The sequence below is a fragment of the Schistocerca nitens genome, chromosome 6, assembly GCF_023898315.1.
Source record: "Schistocerca nitens isolate TAMUIC-IGC-003100 chromosome 6, iqSchNite1.1, whole genome shotgun sequence".
NCBI lineage: Eukaryota > Metazoa > Arthropoda > Insecta > Orthoptera > Acrididae > Schistocerca > Schistocerca nitens.
In genome coordinates, this window is record NC_064619.1 from 637,477,236 (window position 1) to 637,499,322 (window position 22,087).

At 44.6% G+C, this 22,087-nt stretch overlaps 1 protein-coding gene across 1 annotated transcript in view; it reads left to right on the forward strand.

Annotated features, from left to right (window-relative positions):
- Positions 1–22,087, forward strand: part of LOC126263548 (G-protein coupled receptor dmsr-1-like) — a 58,031-nt gene that overhangs the window by 32,318 nt on the left and 3,626 nt on the right. The window contains exons 2-3 of the mRNA XM_049960641.1: positions 2,867–3,241; positions 7,986–8,217. Of these exons, the coding sequence (XP_049816598.1) occupies positions 2,867–3,241; positions 7,986–8,217 (607 nt within the window). The remainder of the gene's footprint in view (positions 1–2,866; positions 3,242–7,985; positions 8,218–22,087) is intronic.

Below are 22,087 nucleotides of genomic sequence, written 5' to 3' on the forward strand. Positions count from 1 at the left end.
TCCACTCCAGTGGGCAAATGACTTACCGCCTACCCACAAGAGGGCTTCCAGGGGATTCCACAATAGGCATACGCCTCAAAACTCCTGGAAACTTTCATCCAGTGAGGATGAGGAACAGGATGCAGACACGACCACTGGCTGTTTCCTACCCACACTCATAGCACTTCTCTGGAAAATGCCGCTCTGGCCAGGACTTTACAGAACTTCTGGATTACAGGAAAGGCCTACCTGTCATCTAAGGGTGGGACTAACGAGGAAAAAACAACAAGTACCATAATACAATTTCTCTTAAATTTAGCTCTGAAAGATGAATCATAATAAGCGAACACGTGTCTCGTCTAAGTTTTTCAGGTACTTTATGTACCTATTAGCGAGTATGTAGTTCAAACTAGTGGCTGGCGTGCCGCCTCCATACTTTTGCGCCTGGTGTTCGATACCCGATAGTTGTTTTTATTTTTGTTTTTAATTTCTCTAACCATGGCCTTAGAATATTATTACATGAATGATTTCACAGTGTATGCTGAAGTACCTTTACCTTGTTCTTCTATTAATCGTATGTCTGGTGAATGAACTTACAAAAAACAACAAATGATTGGGAAAATTATTTTTAACTGTTTTAGGTGAATTCCTGTTATGTATTTTGATTCATAATCAATCCCAAGCAGTAGTTTTTGAACAAGTGATCCGTTATGTGTACTTCTCTGCGATATTGTTCCCAACGCAAGAAATTTTCAGCAGTGTTTACGACATTTCTACCCTGAGTGAGATTTTTACGAAGAAATGTCGCTGTAGCAAACCTGCCTGCCTGTGTTTCGAATGTTTCTACGATCGGTATCATCCAAAGGAATGCACCAAATCTTCCTGAAGAATAAACTTGCGAATAAAATATAAGAATTAGGAATTTATATAAGAATGAAATATAACGATAACGGTGTGATAGTTTAAAAAGATTACAAGTCCTGAAATTACCATATATAAATTACATAATGAATGTATGGCACTTACTGTGATACCCAGCTGTAATTTTACAATACACCCTTCTATCCTCTAACTTGATAAGTAACATTCATGTAGTAGCCTTCTGCGGACATCGGTAGATACATGAAAAAATGAAATAAATCAAAATAATATTTAGGTTTCGAACACAGGGCACTAAAGTGAGAGGTCGCGAAACTGCCCGCTACGCCACAATTTGGGCTGAGCTTCTCGTTCCCTAAAATGCTTCTAGAATATGTCGGAAACTACGACGGTCGTTTTCTCAGAAACAGTCGAATGTCTATGGATAAGCTGAGACGTGAATTTACTTATTTCCACTCCTTTCCCTCGTAGGCCTGCATGTACCAGATTGCACAGAAGAGGTGAAATGCCCCTGACAGCAGAGGGAGCAGACAGCTCCACAGGTACAGCCAAGAACAATATTTTGGAAGCTGGAAAGAGAATTCAGCGGACCAAGCTACTTGCAACATAATAGAGTGCAGACTTTCTTGCCGAATTTTATTGGTTGGCTTCGTGATATCACAACGTTTCAACAAGATCTTTTCTTCCTTCATTCTAATTTTATTTCCCTATCCCATATGGACAGGGGAGGGCTGGCAGTTGCACAATCCACCCGCTCTACAGCCAATGGGCTTTACAAAAATACATTAAAAAGGGGGATAAAAGGGGGATATAAAAAACACAGTAAATAGGGATTATGGGAGTTAAAATATACACTGATGCGGACATGGCCTGGGGGACAGCTAAAAGTTGACATAAAGTTAAAAGAACACATCTGGCAAATCAAAGTGCACTGAAATGAGCACTGGAGGCAAACTCAAGTTAAAAGGTGGCCATAGGATAAAAATGACACATAACAAGACACTTAAATAAAACACTGGAAACGACGGAGCTCTCATGAAAAATAAAAAACCGCTGATAGGACCTGCTGATAGGACCTGCAGGATGTGCACCAAGGGGCAGGAGACTGACAGGGAGGGATATGAAGAGGGAAGAGAAGGCAGGAGGGAGTGCAGGGACAGTGAAGGGGAGCACGAGAGAGGGATGGGGTGCAGGAGAGAGAAAGCTGCTCAGGAGAAGGAAGGGGCAGGAGAGGGAGCCCTGAGGAGGAGGCAGGAAGAAGGTGGGATTAGAGTTGGCAGGAGGGATAGACGTCAGGGCGAAGTTCATCATATGGGAGGGCTAGGTGCCGAAAGCTGGGTTGGGAAAGGAGGTGAAGGGCATGGAGATAGGGTGGTAGACAACGGTAAACGCCGACCGGTGTGGCCGTGCGGTTCTAGGCGCTTCAGTCTGGAACCGCGTGACCGCTACGGTCGCAGGTTCGAATCCTGCATCGGGCATGGATGTCTATGATGTCCTTAGGTTAGTTAGGTTTAAGAAGTTCTAGGGGACTGATCACAACAGATGTTAAGTCCCATAGTGCTCAGAGCCATTTGAGCCAACGGTAAAGGCGCGGCCATGGGGCCGAGAGGGAGGGGGCAACAGGGTGTGGTGGGGGGGTGGGAGGATCGAGTTGGCAGGCAATATACAGGGTGCGGACGTGTTCAAGGAAGAGGAGTGGGTGGGCGAAGGGGATGAGGCCGTACAGGGTTTGTGTAGGGGACGGAAGGCGGATACAGGAAGCCAGTCGGAGTGCAAAGAGTTCTAAGATTCTACAAGTTTCCTCCTCGTCAACTTGAGGGGAAAATAACGCCAGAAGATGGCGAGTACGAATCTCATCGAAACGTTGCGAGAACAATACGCCATGATCGACTGACAACAAGTCGACCTCATCCATATCTGTGGCACCACTAGCAGGTCTACAGTTTTGCGAGACCCACCAATGGCCGCCACAGCAGATTCCTGAGAAGTGTGCCGCCCTTGTGCGCAGCTCGGCGTGCTACTGTGGCGGCGCGCTGCAGGAGGCGCTGCTGGCGTACCGGCGCGCGCACGGCTACTGTGCGCTGCTGGTGTGCGCTCTCGGCACGGCGGCCAACGCGCTCAACGTGGCGGTGCTGACGCGGCGCGAGCTGGCCGCCGCGCCCATCAACCGCCTGCTGACGGCGCTCGCCGTCGCCGACATGCTGCTGATGCTCGAGTACGTGCCCGTCGCCGCCTACCTGTACGTCGTGCTGCCCGAGCAGCGGGAGTTCCCCTACGGCTGGGCCGCGCTTCTGCTCGCGCACGCCCACCTCTCCTTGTTGCTGCACTCGGTCAGCGTCTGCCTCACGCTTGCGCTGGCTGTCTGGAGGTACATCTCCCTCAGGTGAGTACCTGTCGTTCACTGCTGACATGTAGAAAGGAGCAGAACAAAACTGCCCCAGAAAATATTTCACTCACCTTAAGATAGGCAATCCAAATGTGTGTGTGTGTGTGTGTGTGTGTGTGTGTGTGTGAAGTCCTAAGGTACCAAATTGCTGAAGTCATCGGTCCCTAGACTTACACACTACTTAAACTAATTTAACCTAACTTATGCCAACATACAGTCACCCATTCCTAAGGGAGGACTCGAACCTCCGGTGGGAGGGGCCACACAATCAGTGACATGGCACCTCAAACCACGCGGTCACTCCACACAGCAGGCTACCCAACTTGCTACATCCGATAACGGGGCATATGATTTACTGAGATGTTATAATTAAAGTATAGCTACTCCTGTAGGCCTAGTATCTGCTGTAATAGTTGTCCAGCAGTGAAACTTGGTAGATACATTAATGTGTTAATGAGGAACCAAACGAATTTGATTTACGAAATTTCACTTACACAGTTTGTTCAGTATGAGTTCAGGATTTCAAGGAGTAGCTGCAACCACAAAACGACGTGATTGGCAATTGCTGGTGGCAGCTACAGTGAAATCTCAACCACACATCCCTGTATACTTCTGACCAGGTAGAGACCGAATATGTCTCTCGCAATTCCACTGGCATACGATGCCATATTCTTCCTCATGCCACACTGACCTCACCCATATTTTCGAATTTTATCATCAAATTCTTTAAACTATTTAATGACACTGGTCCTCTCCTCCGACTGTCCAGTCAGTGATACTCTCTCAATGCGGCATTTTAATTGCTGCTGTTGGCAAAAACAGTTTGACAAGCAGTGGTTGCGCCACATTCCTCGGTGCATTATGTGTTCACACCACTCACTGCATCAAAGGTAAGTCCAGGATCACTAGTCAGACTGAATCTGCTCTCATCCGAGTTCAGCATGGAACCCAACTGCTCGCTGATACAGTCTCTATGCTCTTTGCACAGTCTCTGTTTTCGATAGCGTTATTGTTCACTCATATTATTGCCTGTCAAGTGACAGCATGTATGTCACACCATCAGCATACAATGTCAAAAGTGCACCAGGTGGCAATAGTTGGAACTAATACCCGGCCGCGTTGGCCGTGCGGTTCTAGGCGCTGCAGCCCAGAACCACGGGACTGCTACGGTCGGATCCTGCGTCGAGCAGGGATGTGTGTGATGTCCTTAGGTTAGTTAGGTTTAAGTAGTTCTAAGTTCTAGGGGACTGATGACCTAAGATGTTAAGTCCCATAGTGCTCAGAGCCATTTGAACCATTTGGAACTAATATTTTTCTACTGTAAATTAGTTCCACATCAACACATTAGCATACCTATCAAGTTTCGCTGCATTATGATGATTAATGCTGACACTGTATCTCCGTGAGTAGCTTCACTTTAATTTTAACCACCCAGTATTTCGTGGACCTTAAGACCAACACAACCTACATCATCCAGTCCCAGGGCATATGAAGTATAAGACATGATGATATGAAAACAAGAATACAGTTACATGCAAGGAAATGTTAATAACAATTACGTGTGGAACAGTATAACTATACATAATTGATACTGAAAATAACGCACCAATCTCAAGGCTTAGGAAGGGAGTGAATCGCTTTAGTGTAGAAACTCGTGGGTTGCTGAAAGATCCAGTTTTCCACAGTGTCCTGCACAGACGAACTTCTGATCTTCCGGAGAGTAATTTAAGGAGCTGAAGATATATGAGTAATATGTCGAGACGATGCTGTAAGGACAATGTTCCAGGATCTCCCCCAGAAATTTTTTGGAGAAGTTCAAGTGTACTCTAGCTTTGTCATGGAGAATCACGATCTTTTTCAAGAGCTTTCACCCGCACTTGTTCTTGATGGGCTCTTTGAGCCTCACAATTCTGTTGCGGTACTGCTCAGTCGATGAGAAGAGGTCCTTCTTCATGGAAAAAAGATACTGACTATCACTTTTCCGAAATTTGGGGCAAAATGAACTTCCTTTGGACGAGGGGATCCGGGATGCCACCACGCCACATTCATGCGTTTGGAGGCAATGTCGAAGTGGTGACGCCACATTCCTCAGTGTATTACGTGTTCCCACCACACGCCACATCAAAGGTAAGTCCAGGATGACTACTCAGACAGTTTGCTCTTATCCGAGTACAGCATGGAACTCAACTCCTCGCTGATACAGTCTCTATGCACCATCCCAAACAGAGCCTTCGATGTGGGAGTGTCAACAAGATACAGTGTACTTCTCGCAAGACAGAGACCACACTTGCACAGTCGCTGTGCCACAGTGAAGTGTGAGATTGCATTCCTTGGTGTCCTGTTAACTGTTCAAATGGTTCAAATGGCTTTGAGCACTATGGCACTCAACTTGTCATTATCTTCTAGAACTTAGAACTAGTTAAACCTAACATAAGGACATCACACATATCCATGCCCGAGGCAGGATTCGAAACTGATAACGTAGCGGTTGCGCGGTTCCAGACTGCAGCGCCTAGAACCGCACGGCCACTTCGGCCGGCGGACTGTTAACTGTGATTGTAATTGCAACCAATGTTCGACCTGAGTGCCTTCTCGCCTGTTGGACAAAGAAGGGTCTTCTGCTGGTGTAGTTTACTACGGTCGACCAGAGCTCTCCCTCGGGCAGCAGTACCTTGGGTTTTAAACGCACCCCATGCAAGTGAAAATGATGTAATCATTACCAAACCCCTGAGCTGCACTCATCACACTTCTAGTTTCCAGGGGACTAATGACCTCACCAGTTGAGTCCCATAGTGCTCAGAACCATTCTAGTTTCCATACAATTCTTCCCCATTTGAAGTAATCTACATGTTGTCTGAATCCACAGTGTAATGAAGTACACCATTTCTGTGCACCGTACATCCCACCTAACTAACACACACATCTTCTAACGTTCTGCAGTTGCTACTTGTTGGAGGTCAGTCCCATTTTGTGCTGCAATAACGCAGACCTCACGCCAAGTCATGTCCATCTTTGTCTGCATGACAGGGAAACCCGTGGAAACATGCTGTCACAATTTCATTTATTTCCTCCCATTAGTTAATATGTCAATTTACACTCCTGGAAATTGAAATAAGAACACCGTGAATTCGTTGTCCCAGGAAGGGGAAACTTTATTGACACATTCCTGGGGTCAGATACATCACATGATCACACTGACAGAACCACAGGCACATAGACACAGGCAACAGAGCATGCACAATGTCGGCACTACTACAGTGTATATCCACCTTTCGCAGCAATGCAGGCTGCTATTCTCCCATGGAGACGATCGTAGAGATGCTGGATGTAGTCCTGTGGAACGGCTTGCCATGCCATTTCCACCTGGCGCCTCAGTTGGACCAGCGTTCGTGCTGGACGTGCAGACCGCGTGAGACGACGCTTCATCCAGTCCCAAACATGCTCAATGGGGGACAGATCCGGAGATCCTGCTGGCCAGGGTAGTTGACTTACACCTTCTAGAGCACGTTGGGTGGCACGGGATACATGCGGACGTGCATTGTCCTGTAGGAACAGCAAGTTCCCTTGCCGGTCTAGGAATGGTAGAACGATGGGTTCGATGACGGTTTGGATGTACCGTGCACTATTCAGTGTCCCCTCGACGATCACCAGTGGTGTACGGCCAGTGTAGGAGATCGCTCCCCACACCATGATGCCGGGTGTTGGCCCTGTGTGCCTCGGTCGTATGCAGTCCTGATTGTGGCGCTCACCTGCACGGCGCCAAACACGCATACGACCATCATTGGCCCCAAGGCAGAAGCGACTCTCATCGCTGAAGACGACACGTCTCCATTCGTCCCTCCATTCACGCCTGTCGCGACACCACTGGAGGCGGGCTGCACGATGTTGGGGCGTGAGCGGAAGACGGCCTAACGGTGTGCGGGACCGTAGCCCAGCTTCATGGAGACGGTTGCGAATGGTCCTCGCCGATACCCCAGGAGCAACAGTGTCCCTAATTTGCTGGGAAGTGGCGGTGCGGTCCCCTACGGCACTGCGTAGGATCCTACGGTCTTGGCGTGCATCCGTGCGTCGCTGCGGTCCGGTCCCAGGTCGACGGGCACGTGCACCTTCCGCCGACCAGTGGCGACAACATCGATGTACTGTGGAGACCTCACGCCCCACGTGTTGAGCAATTCGGCGGGACGTCCACCCGGCCTCCCGCATGCCCACTATACGCCCTCGCTCAAAGTCCGTCAGCTGCACATACGGTTCACGTCCACGCTGTCGCGGCATGCTACCAGTGTTAAAGACTGCGATGGAGCTCCGTATGCCACGGCAAACTGGCTGACACTGACGGCGGCGGTGCACAAATGCTGCGCAGCTAGCGCCATTCGACGGCCAACACCGCGGTTCCTGGTGTGTCCGCTGTGCCGTGCGTGTGATCATTGCTTGTACAGCCCTCTCGCAGTGTCCGGAGCAAGTATGGTGGGTCTGACACACCGGTGTCAATGTGTTCTTTTTTCCATTTCCAGGAGTGTATTAAGGTCGTCCATAAGTTTTGCACAGTAGTGCCATTTGTGCACATCATGATAGGCAACCTGAGTTACATCATCAGCTTCCAGGAGAGACAGTGTGAGCTGGGTTGCCTACCTTGAGGTTCACGTAATGTTTTCGAGGCCATTTCTTCCTTGGCCACCGTGCAGCAGATCAACGTACCTCAGGTGCTGACTGACCGCAGCTCCCCTTCCCTGCTCTCCGGCAGGTACCCGGAGCGCGCGCGCACGCTGTGCACGCTTCGGCGCTGCCACGCGGCCATCGCGCTGTGCTACGCGCTGCCCGCCCTCGCCTGCAGCCCGCCCATCGCCATCTTCGAGATCCGCGAGACGCAGGTACGAGAGCCGGAGGGCGAGGTGACGCTCTACCACGTGGGGCTCAGCGACGCCGCCGAGCGCGATGACCGGCTGCTCTACCACGCCAGCTTCTGGCTCTACTCGGTCAGTACTGCGTCAACACTTTGACCAGCAAATCTGTCTCTGTTACACGTACTTGATATTATCAGCGTGGAATTATAAAGCATGGCTCGAGCTGAACACAATATCCTGCATATCAACAATATTCTACAAGATATAACCGCTACAAGTTTCAGATATTTCTGTTGGTGACTGACGAAGATGTACTGAGCAATATTTCATCGGTGATTACTTCATTTACAGACTAGTAATTATAGATATAAGAGTACTATGTTTCATGTTGGTTATTACCTCGAAGTACATATGGCAAGAGCAGGTCTTACCGTCTGCAGAGCAGTAGGTCAGATGCTGAAGTGTTGACATGTGGACGCAAAACGAGTAGTCTGTACTGACAGGTGTAGTCCACTTGGTGGTGTAGTTGGAGCCAGGTCGTAAAGTCTGTGAAGTGTTTGTGTGAAGACTGTTCGATGTAGAAAAAAAAACAATCAACACACTGATGTGTGTTGACATTAAGGTAACACATATAAAAATAGCTGCATATCTGCATATTTCGTTATGTCTAGAAAGTGTTCGACAGTGTACTATGCTGTACTCAGTTAACCATTTCTCAACCCCAGCTCAGAAAACCCTACAAAAAGTTTAAAAAACTGAAAGACCGTCCAATACGATGGAATCACGAGAAAGGCAAAGCATGAGTATAGGCTGAAAATGGTACCATACTATAGTTTCTGTAACGAATGTATTCAATTGCAAGGTGAAGTAGTAATAGTTATAACTGCAATTTAAAGAATATCGTCTTTTATCAACTCAAGTACATACAGGGTGTACCATAATTAATGGCGTAAATGCATACATTTGAAACTACACGATACTAAAAGAAAATAAGCCTCAGTAAACATAGGGTCGAAAATGCTTATCTTAAGAGCTACGAGCAATTTTTCATCTTCTTTACTCTGAAACAAACCTCTTGTACTGCAAGTTCTTTGCTTTTCATATTTTGGGAATTTGTAGTATGGAACAAAATAAGAAAAAAATGTCCAACATATATGTGCTCTAAAACGCATACATTAAAAGTTACGAGCACTTGATCATTAGAAGAGTTGTCCTTCAAAGTAGCCAAGATGACCAAATGCTCATAGCTCTTAAGGAATGCATTTTAGAGCACATGTTTACTGGACCTTTCTTTCTTGTTTTGGTCCACTCTACCAGTTCCCAAAATATGGAAAGCAAAAATCTTGCAGTAGAACTGATTTGTTTCACATTATTGAAGATGAAAGATTGCTCGTAGCTCTTACGGTATGCATTTTCAACAAATGGCTCTGAGCACTATGGGACTCAACTGCTGAGGTCATTAGTCCCCTAGAACTTAGAACTAGTTAAACCTAACTAACCTAAGGACATCACAAACATCCATGCCCGAGGCAGGATTCGAACCTGCGACCGTAGCGGTCTTGCGGTTCCAGACTGCAGCGCCTTTAACCGCACGGCCACTTCGGCCGGCTGGTATGCATTTTCTACCCTATGTTTACCGAGACTTTTTTGCTTGTAGTATCCTGTACATTCAACTGCATACGTTTACGACAATTGTTACTGTTCCAACTATTACGTTATAATGTTTTGGACGAAAGTCTCACACAAATTTTCGACACTACCTAACACAACTTTAATTTCACTCAATTTTACATGTCGAACAAACTGTCTCACCAAAGCTAACGTTTTCCGCTACTAAATTTCTTAAAAAGCAAGTTAAGTCTTTTCTAAAAGTAATTGTGTGCAACCTTTCAGTTACGATGAACCCTTCACTGCTCAAACTAAAAGTGAAATTTTCTTTAAAACTGATCCCTCAACAGTAAAATTTTGCCATCGAAATTAATAAAGCATTTCTCAAGATATGGGAACTAACCTCGGTGGATCCGCTGTCCCCCCACCTTACGTTTTCAGCAATCTTATCTTAATGCTGCAGGAATTACCACCAACATATACTTTTATTCTTTACAGTACATCCTATTTTTCTTCGGTTTTTTATTTCTTCGGCTCTTTGACTGTTTCTTTTTTATCTGAACAATTCGAATAATCGGGTTTAACCACTTTTTTCGATTTATGGAGTGTTTCGAGCGGTCTGTCATCACAATTGCTTGCATTTATAAAGTATACCAAAACATATCAGATATCGTCAACATATCGATAATTCTCCTATTAAGTTGACCAAAGCATCTATTTCAGCAGAAATTAGATTTGTTGAGGTTCCAATCAGTGAGAGTATACTGCTGTATGACACAGCTGAAGGCTTTTTGTAATACGAGGGTTGTTCAGAAAGTAAGTTCCGTTCGGTCGCTAAATGGAGACCACAGTGAAAATGAGGAACATTTTATTTGAAAGAGTTAGATACACTTTCCAGATACTTCTCTACATCTACATCTACATCTACATTTATACTCCGCAAGCCACCCAACGGTGTGTGGCGGAGGGCACTTTACGTGCCACTGTCATTACCTCCCGTTTCTGTTCCAGTCGCGTATAGTCGACGCTCCGACTTAGACATTTGTCGGAGCGTTATACCAAATTTCCAACACCATCGTCATAGAAAGCAGCCGCTTCTGCTTTCCGATAATTCTCTACGCTGGTCTATAGCGCGTAGTCTGCGGCCAAGTGTTGTCTTCGTATGCAGCGTTTCATGTGAATAGAGGTGACACTCAGGACGAGCCAATTAGGGCTGTGTTGTGGGTGATCGAATACCTCCTATCGAAAAGGCTGCAGGAGCGTCTTCACTGCCCCGAAGGAAATGTGTGACAGTTGTGTTAGATGGGCTGCATCCATTAAGGCCAAGCCTCTCAGCTGACCCTCCTACTTGGCGGGAGAATCTTTGTTCTAGGCACTTTTACTCGCTCACAGTGCGCTCACAACGGAAAAGAGTGTCTTGGTGCGATCGACAGTCATACTAGAGACACTACCCAACACATCTGTGGAAAGTTTATTCGGGGTTTCACTGTGGTGTCCATTTCGCGACGGATTGGAACTTACGTTCTGGATAACCCTCGTAATAAAATGGTTCAAATGGCTCTAAGCAATATGGGCCTTAACATCTGAGGTCATCAGTCCCATTGACTTAGAACTTCTTAAACCTAACTATCCTAAGGACATCACACACATCCACTCCGGAGGCAGGATTCGAACCTGCGACAGTAGCAGTCACGCGGTTCCGGACTGAAGCGCCCAGAACCGCTCGGCCACCCTCGTAATAGAACCGACGGTTTTGTAGTGGGTAGTTAGTGTTCATCAGAGACGATGATAACCTCAGAATGCCCAAGGGAAATGTGTTAGGACCGTACCCCTTCTACAAGTACACAAATAATTTGTCAGATAGGGTGAGCAGCATTTTGAGTCTAATTACTGACGTCACTGTTGTGTACCTGTAAGTGCTGTTGTTTTCCGAATGTACAAGGACCTAGACTTTCAATATGCTGCTTGGCATATGGGTAAATCTAAGGTAATGGGGACTCGTAGGACAAATATTCTAGTCCTCTTTGAGTAGATAAATAATGATATGCAATTTTGTAACATCATAGTTCCAAAACCATGCGATGTCACACAGCTATAGAACCGTGACTTTACCAAGCTCCATTAAATGAATTAACAACTTAATCTCTGCTGTGCAGAAGGTGAATGGCCACCAACAGTATATTAGGAGAGATCTAGAAAAATTTTGTTCAAGTGCATAGAAGACTGCGTATGGAGTACAAGAAAAATACTCAAATGTTTGGGATCTCGATAAGGTCGAATTAATGAGGGATGTCGAGAAAGTTAATAGAGATGCAGAAGTATTTCTTACCGGTCAGTTTGATTACTATGAGAGGCTTAATGAAAGGCTCTTTGAGGATAGAAGAAAAGATGTGAATTTTCGGAAAACGTTAGAAGCGAGGAGGTTTAGAGAACCTGATATTATGGCAGACAGTAGAACGAATTTAATGCTTCAGACTATTATCTCGGGTATGGGCCGTAAGAACACACAAGGGAGGTAATGGTTGCTATCCGGACATACATCCTGTAATTTTTCCCTCATTCCAGTTTGGAGTGGTGCTAGGAAGGCACTAATTAAGTAATGTCACGACGTACCAGATGCCTAGTTGCCCGCAGTTGGCACACAGGACGGTACACAGTGGGAAGAAACATGCGCCTCTCACGTCTCATAGCCAGAGTTTGGACTGCACTACGTGCATTGTGGATCCACAACTTTAACTCAGCTTCACCCAAACGCAGTAATGCGGTAGTTGGCGATTACACTCCTGTTGAAACGTCTGTGTCGTTACTGATGAAGGCAGTTATCTGGTTCCAATTTAGGGGTGACAACTGTCCTGTATGATTAGTGCTGCTGTGTGTGTTGCACGTGCTGCTGTGACTGGTACCATGTTCTACGGTATGACTGGTCACGCTGCAACTGGTGTACACTCCAGTGTACAGAGAGAAGCAGCGAGCATTGCTTGTGGGCACTGGACGATATACGTTATAGTGGAAGAACTGTTGACAAGTGATGCCTATGGGTCGCGATACATCTAGTGAATATTGGTGACTGTGCCCATTTTTAATTTGTGACAACGTGCTTGTTACAAGTAGCGCTTTGGATGGAACCTGTGGGTGGCTTCCTGCAATTAAAGTGTCAGTGCTGTAGTTATCGCATATGTGCTGAGGCAAAAACCATGTTCCATGCTCTATCAGATCATCTCATGGCATGTTCGTATACGGGAAAACACTGCAAGGATGCACGCTGTGGTTCTGGGCTGCAAGCAGTAGGTGCAGTGCACCACATGCATAAGGTGCAGAACTGTTTGTGAATTACAACTGCAAGTGGGTTCGCAGCTGATGGAAGCATGTAGTTAAATCCCACTGCAGTTATTGATACGATGACAGTGATCAGAGCTATGGCTGTACACATGAGTGTCACCACAGCATCTTAACTGTCAACGGGTGACAGTTACTGGTGGTACTGGGGCTTGTGGCATGGCTCTGAGCACTATGGGACTTACCATCTATGGTCATCAGTCCTTTAGAACTTAGAACTACTTAAACCTAACTAACCTAAGGACATCACACACTTCCATGCCCGAGGCAGGATTCGAACCTGCGACCGTAGCAGTCGCGCGGCTCCGGACTGAGCGCCTAGAACCGCTAGACCACCGCGGCCGGCGCTTGTGGCATGTGTCAAACTTGCACTGCTCAGCCTGGATGGTATGCAACAGAAGGCAGTACTACACGATTACAAACTGCATCTAACGCATCTACTTCACTATGTGCATTAAGGTGACAGAATTGTTGTTTCTGTTTCATTACGTCAACAGATGGTGATACAGCTGTTGAGACTAGTGGTTGTGCCCCTCTTTAATGCTCAGTGCCATGGCTGTTGTGGGCAGTGTTCCGTGTGCATGCCCTTCATGGTGTGCCTGTGGAACATTGTGTTTGTTGTGGTGCCACATGTCATGCTTTCGCTGATCAGTGTTGAGCTTCAGTGGGAGGCAGCAAAGGAAGTTGACAAGTTGCAGCTAATACCAAACCTATACTGTGTGCATTATGGTGCCAGGCCTGTTATTCTGTAATGGCTGCTTGTGGTGATAATATTGGTCCACGCTAGTGACTGTGACCACATTTACATCCATATCTACGTGGATACGTGGCAAATATCACTTTAGTGCCTGGCATAGGGTTCATCGAACCACCTTCAGAATAATTCTCTGTTATTCCACTCTCGAACCTCACGCAGAAGAAACGAACACCTATGTTATTCCGTGCGAGCTCTGAATTCCCTTTATTTATTTATTTATTTATTTATTTATTTATTTTTTTGACGATCGTTTCTCCCTATGCAGGACGGCGTCAACAAAATATTTTAGCATTCGAAGGAGAAAGCCGGTAATTGAAATCTCGTGAGAAGAAAACGCCGCAACCCGAAACTCGTTTGTTTTAATGATGTTCATCCCAAATCCTGTATCATATCCATGTCACCCTCTCCACAATTGCCCAATAATACAATACGAGCTGTCCTTCTTCGAATTTCCCCGATGTACTCAATTAGTCCTGCCAGGTAAGGATCCCACACCACACAACAGTACTCCAAAAGCGAAAGGACATACGTAGTCTAGGCACTCTACTTTAGTACCTCCGCAGCATCTTCTGTGTTCCGCCAGCGAAACGCAGTCTTTGATTCCCCTTCCCGCATTTTCTATGTGTTCTTTCCAATTTAAGTTATTCATAACTGTAATTCCTAGGTATTTTGTTGTATTTATGGCCTTTAGATTTTCTTGCTTTATTATGTAAACGAAGATTAAGGAATTTCTTCTAGCGCTCATGTAAATGACCTCGCAGTTTTCATTATTTACGGTCAATTGCCAATTTTCGCATTATCTAAGTCGTTTTGCAGTTCGTACGGATCTTCTGATGACTTCACTAGACGATAAATCTGAATCGTTTACAAAGATTAGGGACAACAGAATGCGTATAATACTACGTTGGGGAAAGTCAGATATCCTTTCACTCTTACTCCATGACTTTCCGTCAGTTACTACAAACTGTGACCTCTCTGGCAGGAAATTACGAACACAGTCACATAACTAAGACGATATTCCATAAGAACGCAATTATATTGCAAGTCACTTTTGAGGTACGGTCTCAAAAGCCCCTCGCAGTCTAGAAATTCGACGCCAATTTGAAATCCGTTCTCGGTAGCGCTCAACGCTTCGTGTGAGAAAAGAGCTTTTTGGATTTCACCAAAATGATGTTTTCTAGATCCGCGTAGACTAGATGTCAATTGACCGATCTCTTCGAGGTAATTCATAATGTTCCAAAACGGTATATGTTCTAAAATCCTGCTGCATATCGACGTTAATTATATAGGTCAGTAATGTAGTGGTTTACTCTTACTGCCTTTCTTGAATACTAGCATGACCTGTGCAACCTTCCAGGCTTTGAGTATGGATATTCCGTCGAACGAGTGGTTGTATACAATTGTATGGAGCTGTTGCACCAGCATCTCTGAAAGGAACCTAACTGATACACAATTTGGACCGGAAACTTGCGTTTATAAAGTGATTTAAGTTGCTTCACTACGCCGAGGAAACCTATTTTGATGTTACTGATGTTAGCAGATGTTCTTGATTCGCATTCTGGAATACTTACGTCGTCTCCTTGATGAAGGAATTTCGGAACCCTGAGTTCAGTAACTCCGCTTTAGCAGCACTGTCATCGATGGTATTTCCATTGCTATCGTGCAGAAAGACATTGATTGTGTCTTGCCGCTAGCATATTTCACATAAGACCAGAATCGACTTTCAGCCAGGTTTCGAGACAAAGTTTCGTTGTGGAAACTATTATTAGCACCTCGCATTGACGTTCGCTTTAATTTTTGAGCTTCTGTGAAAGTGGCCAATCCTGAAGATTTTCCGTTCGTTTAAATTTGGCATGATTCGTTCGTTCTAACTGAAACAGTCTTCATACGTGTTGCGTTTGCCATGCGGGATCAGGATGTCGCTTGTTAATTTATTTAGTATGAATCTCTCAATTGCTGTCGCTGTTTCTTTGAGTTAAAGCCACATCTTGTCTACATTTAGTTTGTTAATTTGGAAGAAACGGAGATTTCCTCTCACGAAGGCGTCAAACGAATTTTTATGTACTTTTTGAATTGAAATACTTTTTGTTTATTTCTCGGAGTTACGTTATTCAATCTCGCAACGAAAGCCCTATATTTACTAATCCCTGTATCCGTTTCCATGGCCGTTAGTAGATCGGGATTATTTGTTTCTAAAAGGTGAAGTGTGTTTTCACAACCATATACTACTCGGGTAGATTAAAACTGAAGAAACTACAAAAAGTTGGGAATTTAAGGAGATGGGACCTGGATAAACTGACTAAGCCAGAGGTTGTACAGAGTTTCAGGAAGAGCATAAGGGAACAACTGACAGGAATGGGGGAAAGAAGAACAGTAGAAGAAGAATCGGTAGCTCTGAGGGATGAAGTAGTGAAGGCAGCAAAGGATCAAGTAGGTAAAAAGGCGAGGGCTAGTAGAAATCCTTGAGTAACAGAAAAAATATTGAATTTAATTGATGAAAGGAGAAAATATAAAAATGCAGTAAATGAAGCAGGCAAAAATGAATACAAACGTCTCAAAAATGAGATCGACAGGAAGTGCAAAATGGCTAAGCAGGGATGGCTAGTGGACAAATGTAAGGATGTAGAGGCTTATCTCACTAGGGGTAAGATAGATACTGCCTACAGGAAAATTAAAGAGACCTTTGGAAATAAGAGAACCACTTGTATGAACATCAAGAGCTCAGATGGAAACCCAGTTCTAACCAAAGAAGGGAAAGCAGAAAGATGGAAGGAGTATATAGAGGGTCTCTACAAGGGTGATGTACTTGAGGACACTATTATAGAAATGGAAGAGAATGTAGATGAAGATAAAATGGGAGATGTGATACTGCGTGAAGAGTTTGACAGAGCATTGAAAGACCTGTGCCGAAACAAGGCCCCGGGAGTAGACAACATTCCATTAGAACTACTGACGGCCTTGGGAGAGCCAGTCCTGACAAAACTCTACCATCTGGTGAGCAAGATGTATGAGACAGGCGAAATATCCTCAGACATCAAGAAGAATATGATAATTCCAATCCCAAGGAAAGCAGGCGTTGACAGATGTGAATATTATCGAACTATCAGTTTAATAAGTCACAGCTGCAAAATACTAACACGAATTCTTTACAGACGAATGGAAAAACTGGTAGAAGCGGACCTCGCGATAGATCAGTTTGGATTCCGTAGAAGTACTGGAACACGTGAGGCAATACTGACCTTACGACTTATCTTAGAAGATAGATTAAGGAAAGGCAAACCTACGATTCCAGCATTTGTAGTCTTAGAGAAAGCTTTTGACAATGTTGACTGGAATACTCTCTTTCAAATTCTAAAGGTGGCAGGGGTAAAATACAGGGAGCGAAAGGCTACTTACCAGATGGCAGTTATATGAGTCGAGGGACATGAAAGAGAAGCAGTGGTCCGGATGGGAGTGAGACAGGGTTGTAGCCTCTCCCAGATGTTATGCAATCTGTATATTGAGCACGCAGTTAAGGAAACAAAAGAAAAATCCATGGAGAAGAAATAAAAACTTTGAAGTTCGCCGATGACATTGTAATTCTATCTGAGACAGCAAAGGACTTGGAAAAGCAGTTGAACGGAATGGATAGCGTCTTGAAAGGAGGATATAAGGTGAACATCAACAAAAACAAAACGAGGATAATGAAATGTAGTCGAATTAAGTCGGGTGATGCTGAGAGAATTAGATCAGGAAATGCACTTAAAGTAGTAAGGGGGTTTTGCCATTTGGGGAGCAAAATAACTGATGATGGTCGAAGTAGAGAAGATGTAAAATTTATACTGGCAATGGCAAGGAAAGCGTTTCTGAAGAAGAGAAATTTGTAAACTTCGAGTATAGATTTAAGTGCCAGTAAGTCATTTCGGAAGGTATTTGTATGGAGTGTAGCCATGTATGGAAGTGAAACATGGACGATAAATAGTTTGGACAGGAAGAGAATAGAAGCTTTCGAAATGTGGTGCTACAGAAGAAAGCTGAAGGTTAGATGGGTAGATCACATAACTAATGATGAAGTATTGAATAGAATTGGGGACAAGAGGAGTTTGTGGCACAACTTGACTAGAAGAAGGGACCGGTTAGTAGGCCATGTTCTGAGGCATCAAGCGATCACAAATTTAGTATTGGAGGGCGGCGTGGAGGGTAAAAATCGTAGGGGGAGACCAAGAGATGAATACACTAAGCAGATTCAGAAGGATGTAGGTTGCGGTAAGTACTGGGAGATGAAGAAGCTTGCACAGGATAGGGTAGCATGGAGAGCTGCATCAAACCAGTCTCAGGACTGAAGACCACAACAACATACTATTCGGTGAGCTCATGAACTAATTGGCTGAAATAATTTTCAGAGAATGCGTTTAGCACAATTTTGGGCATCTCTGGATATAAATACGTACCTTCGTCAACACGTGGGGGGTAAATTAAAGGCACAACCAACTTTAACTGAATAAATCGGGTATGTGCTTGAAATTTGAATCAAGTTTTCTTTGAGACTTCCAGCGATTGTATGATCTGAGTTTGGAAGTAGATGAAAATATCTAATTATTATATTATCCCGGTTCCCAAGAAGGACCTCTACCCAAAATAACCAACAGGAACGATCTACTTCAGTTTCGCTACAGGATAAAGTACTTCCAATAGTATCAAACACGTCATCGCCAAATGTTTTCAGGCTAACGTTTCTGAACACTGTTAGTTTCTTCCCAAAAATTTCGGCTGAACTTATCTCTGGCTTGAGACAGGCTTCTGTGTTATAGCGATTAGAAAATCAGTGCTCTCTATTAGCGCTTGGGACTCTGGTACTTTCCCCACGCTGCCAAGACAATCTACAACTATTGTATCGATAGTTTCTAGATCCATGTTTTTCCTGTGTTCAGCCTGCAACATTTGAGACTGGAGCCCGTTCTGTGTTTCCGAAAGGCTCTCTAGCCTAATAAACCTCCATGCCAAACAGCCCCTGCTACCCATGTAGCCGCCTTCTGCATTTCCTGACCAATTTAGCGGAACGCGAAACCCCATCACCCTACGGCGCAAATCGAGGAATCTGCAGGCTACGCAGTCACAGAACTGTCTGAGCCTCTGACTCAGAACCTCCTCACTTGGCTCTTCAGCAGAGGTCTGCAATCGGTCCTGTCTACTACACTGTCAATGATGAGCTCTACTTCCATCTTGCAAGCGAGACTGGCAGCGTGTACCACTTGCAATAAACTTTCGAAACTAAAGAGAATCTTTATGTATCCATAGCTACTCACATTATTGGTACCGACATAACCAACCACCTGATGTTGGCCGCACGCTCTGCTCTGGTTGGCAAGTACTCGTTCCATATCTGGAATGACTCTACCTGTTACGCACAAGGAGTGCATGTTGCTTTCTTCCTCTTCTTGGCAGGCGTGCCCCAAAGGGGCCCCATAATGCACCTACTACTGAAATTACCAGATACCAATAATAGTACCCTCTGTGACTGCGCGGACCTTGCAGGTTGAGAGTTTTCCTTTGAAACAGGACAAGCGACAGTTTGTGGCTGAGAGACAATGCCAGCCATAGACAGCACCTGGAGACCTTATGTTCGACCTTCCAGAAAGTCTTTTGCAAAGTCTGAAACCCAAAGGTGACTTCCCACTCGTCCACGGGTGATGGGTCAACTTCATTGGAGGCATACTTGGACTGGCCACGAGTGCATACCGACCGGCGGACTTGTGGATCATACTGCACGCCTGTTGGATCCCCATGGGTAGTCTCCTGCTGTGTAACCGAAACCTACACAGCCTGGAGCTAACAGAGATGCGTCACCAACTCAGCTCGCATCTGGACACAGGAATCGCAGTTCCTATCCATACTAAAGGCGATGGAAAACTACACAACGGATACCATTCTCAGTTTGATGTCTGTGAGCCCCTTATAAGAAGTTATGATAGTATATTTTATGGGCGCTGGCGGTGTTCCGTGCATGTACCGTTATAATACGCTCAGTTTTTGCTGAGTTGATGGCTAGTTTGTTGTAGATGAGTATATAGATTGACATATACGGATTTGTTCACCACAATACCCTTTGCGTGCTCCTGGGTGACACAATGGTTTATTTTATTGATTTTAGAATTCAAAATTTTAACACTTAAAATGTTTAGTTTAAAAAAAAAGAAATTCTGAAGCTCTCCAGTATCCGGATAGCATAAGTAGGACTTGGGCAATTGTGATGCCATTAGTTTATATAAGGGGTGTATGAGGTATTCTATTTCGGCAATCATGGTCCATGAATATCGCTTGGTTGTAGTTCAATAGGCGGATGGCTGCCGCCGACGTGTTTGCCGTTAGCTTTAACAGATGGCGCCTAAGGTCGCTTGTGAACATGAGCTGATCATAGGGTTTTAGTTTAAGATGGATAATGTTGGTTATATTTAAGTTGGTGGTATACTTTTAGATATTTGGGAGGTTGAAAGGTCCATTCATGAAGAAGTTCCCCCCTATTATTTATTTTAAATTGACATATGGTTTCAGTTGTGCTTAGTGTCACTACTGGCTATAGGTATAGTATGGCAATGTAAAAATTTTGAAGCGTCTAAAATTTTTTTTAAACATCATTTAGTGTTCACGTGTACAGAAGTACCATTCCAGTTGTTGTTGTTGTTGTGGTCTTCAGTCCTGAGACTGGTTTGATACAGCTCTCCATGCTACCCTATCCTGTGCAAGCTTCTTCATCTCCCAGTACCTACTGCAACCTACATCCTTCTGAATCTGCTTAGTGTATTCATTTCTTGGTCTCCCTCTACGATTTTTACCCTCCACGCTGCCCTCCACTACTAAATTGGTGATCCCTTGATGCCTCAGAACATGTCCTACCAACCGATCCCTTCTTCTGGTCAAGTTGTGCCACAAACTTCTCTTCTCCCCAATCCTATTCAATAATTCCTCTTTAGTTATGTGATCTACCCATATAACCTTCAGCATATTTCGAAAGCTTCTATTCTCTTCCTGTCCTGACTATTTATCGTCCATGTTTCATTTCCATACATGGCTACACTCCATACAAATACATTCTGAAATGACTTCCTGACACGTAAATCTATACTCGATGTTAACAAATTTCTCTTCTTCAGAAACGCTTTCCTTGCCATTGCCAGTCTACATTTTATATCCTCTCTACTTCGACGATCATCAGTTATGTTGCTCCCCAAATAGCAAAACTCCTTTACTACTTTAAGTATCTCATTTCCTAATCTAATTTCCTCAGCATCACCCGACATAATTCGACTGCATTCCATTATCCTCGTTTTGCTTTTGTTGATGTTCACCTTACATCCTCCTTTCAAGACTCTATCCATTCCATTCAACTGCTCTTCCAAGTCCTTTGCTATCTCTGACAGAATTACAATGTCATCGGCGAACGTCAAAGTTTATATTTCTTCTCCATGGATTTTAATACCTACTCCAAATTTTTCTTTTGTTTCCTTTACTGCTTGCTCAATATACAGATTGAATAACATCGGGGAGAGGCTACAACACTGTCTTACTCCCTTCCCAACAACTGCTTCCCTTTCATGTCCCTCGACTCTTATAACTGCCATCTGGCTTCTGTACAAATGGTAAATAGCCTTTCGCTCCCTGTATTTTACCCCTGCTACCTTTAGAATTTGAAAGAGAGTATTCCAGTCAACATTGTCAAAAGCTTTCTCTAACTCTACAAATGCTAGAAACGTATGTTTACCTTTCCTTGATCTTTCTTGTAAGATAAGTCGTAAGGTCAGTATTGCCTCATGTGTTCCAGTATTTCTACAGAATCCAAACTCATTTTCCCCGAGGTTGGCTTCTACAAGTTTTTCCATTCGTCTGTAAAGAATTCGTGTTAGTATTTTGCAGCTGTGGCTTATTAAACTGATTGTTCGGTAATTTTCACATCTGTCAACATCTGCTTTCTTTGGGATTGGAATTATTATATTCTTCTTGAAGTCTGAGGGTATTTCGCCTGTTTCATACATCTTGCTCACCAGATGGTAGAGTTTTGTCAGGACTGGCTCTCCCAAGGTGTCAGTAGTTCCAATGGAATGTTGTCTACTCCGGGGGCCTTGTTTCGACTCAGGTCTTTCAGTGCTCTGTCAAACTCTTCACGCAGTATCGTATCTCCCATTTCATCTTCATCTACATCCTCATCCATTTCCATAATATTGTCCTCAAGTACATCGCCCTTGTATAGACCCTCTATATACTCCTTCCACCTTTCTGCCTTCCCTTCTTTGCTTAGAACTGGGTTTCCATCTGAGCTCTTGATGT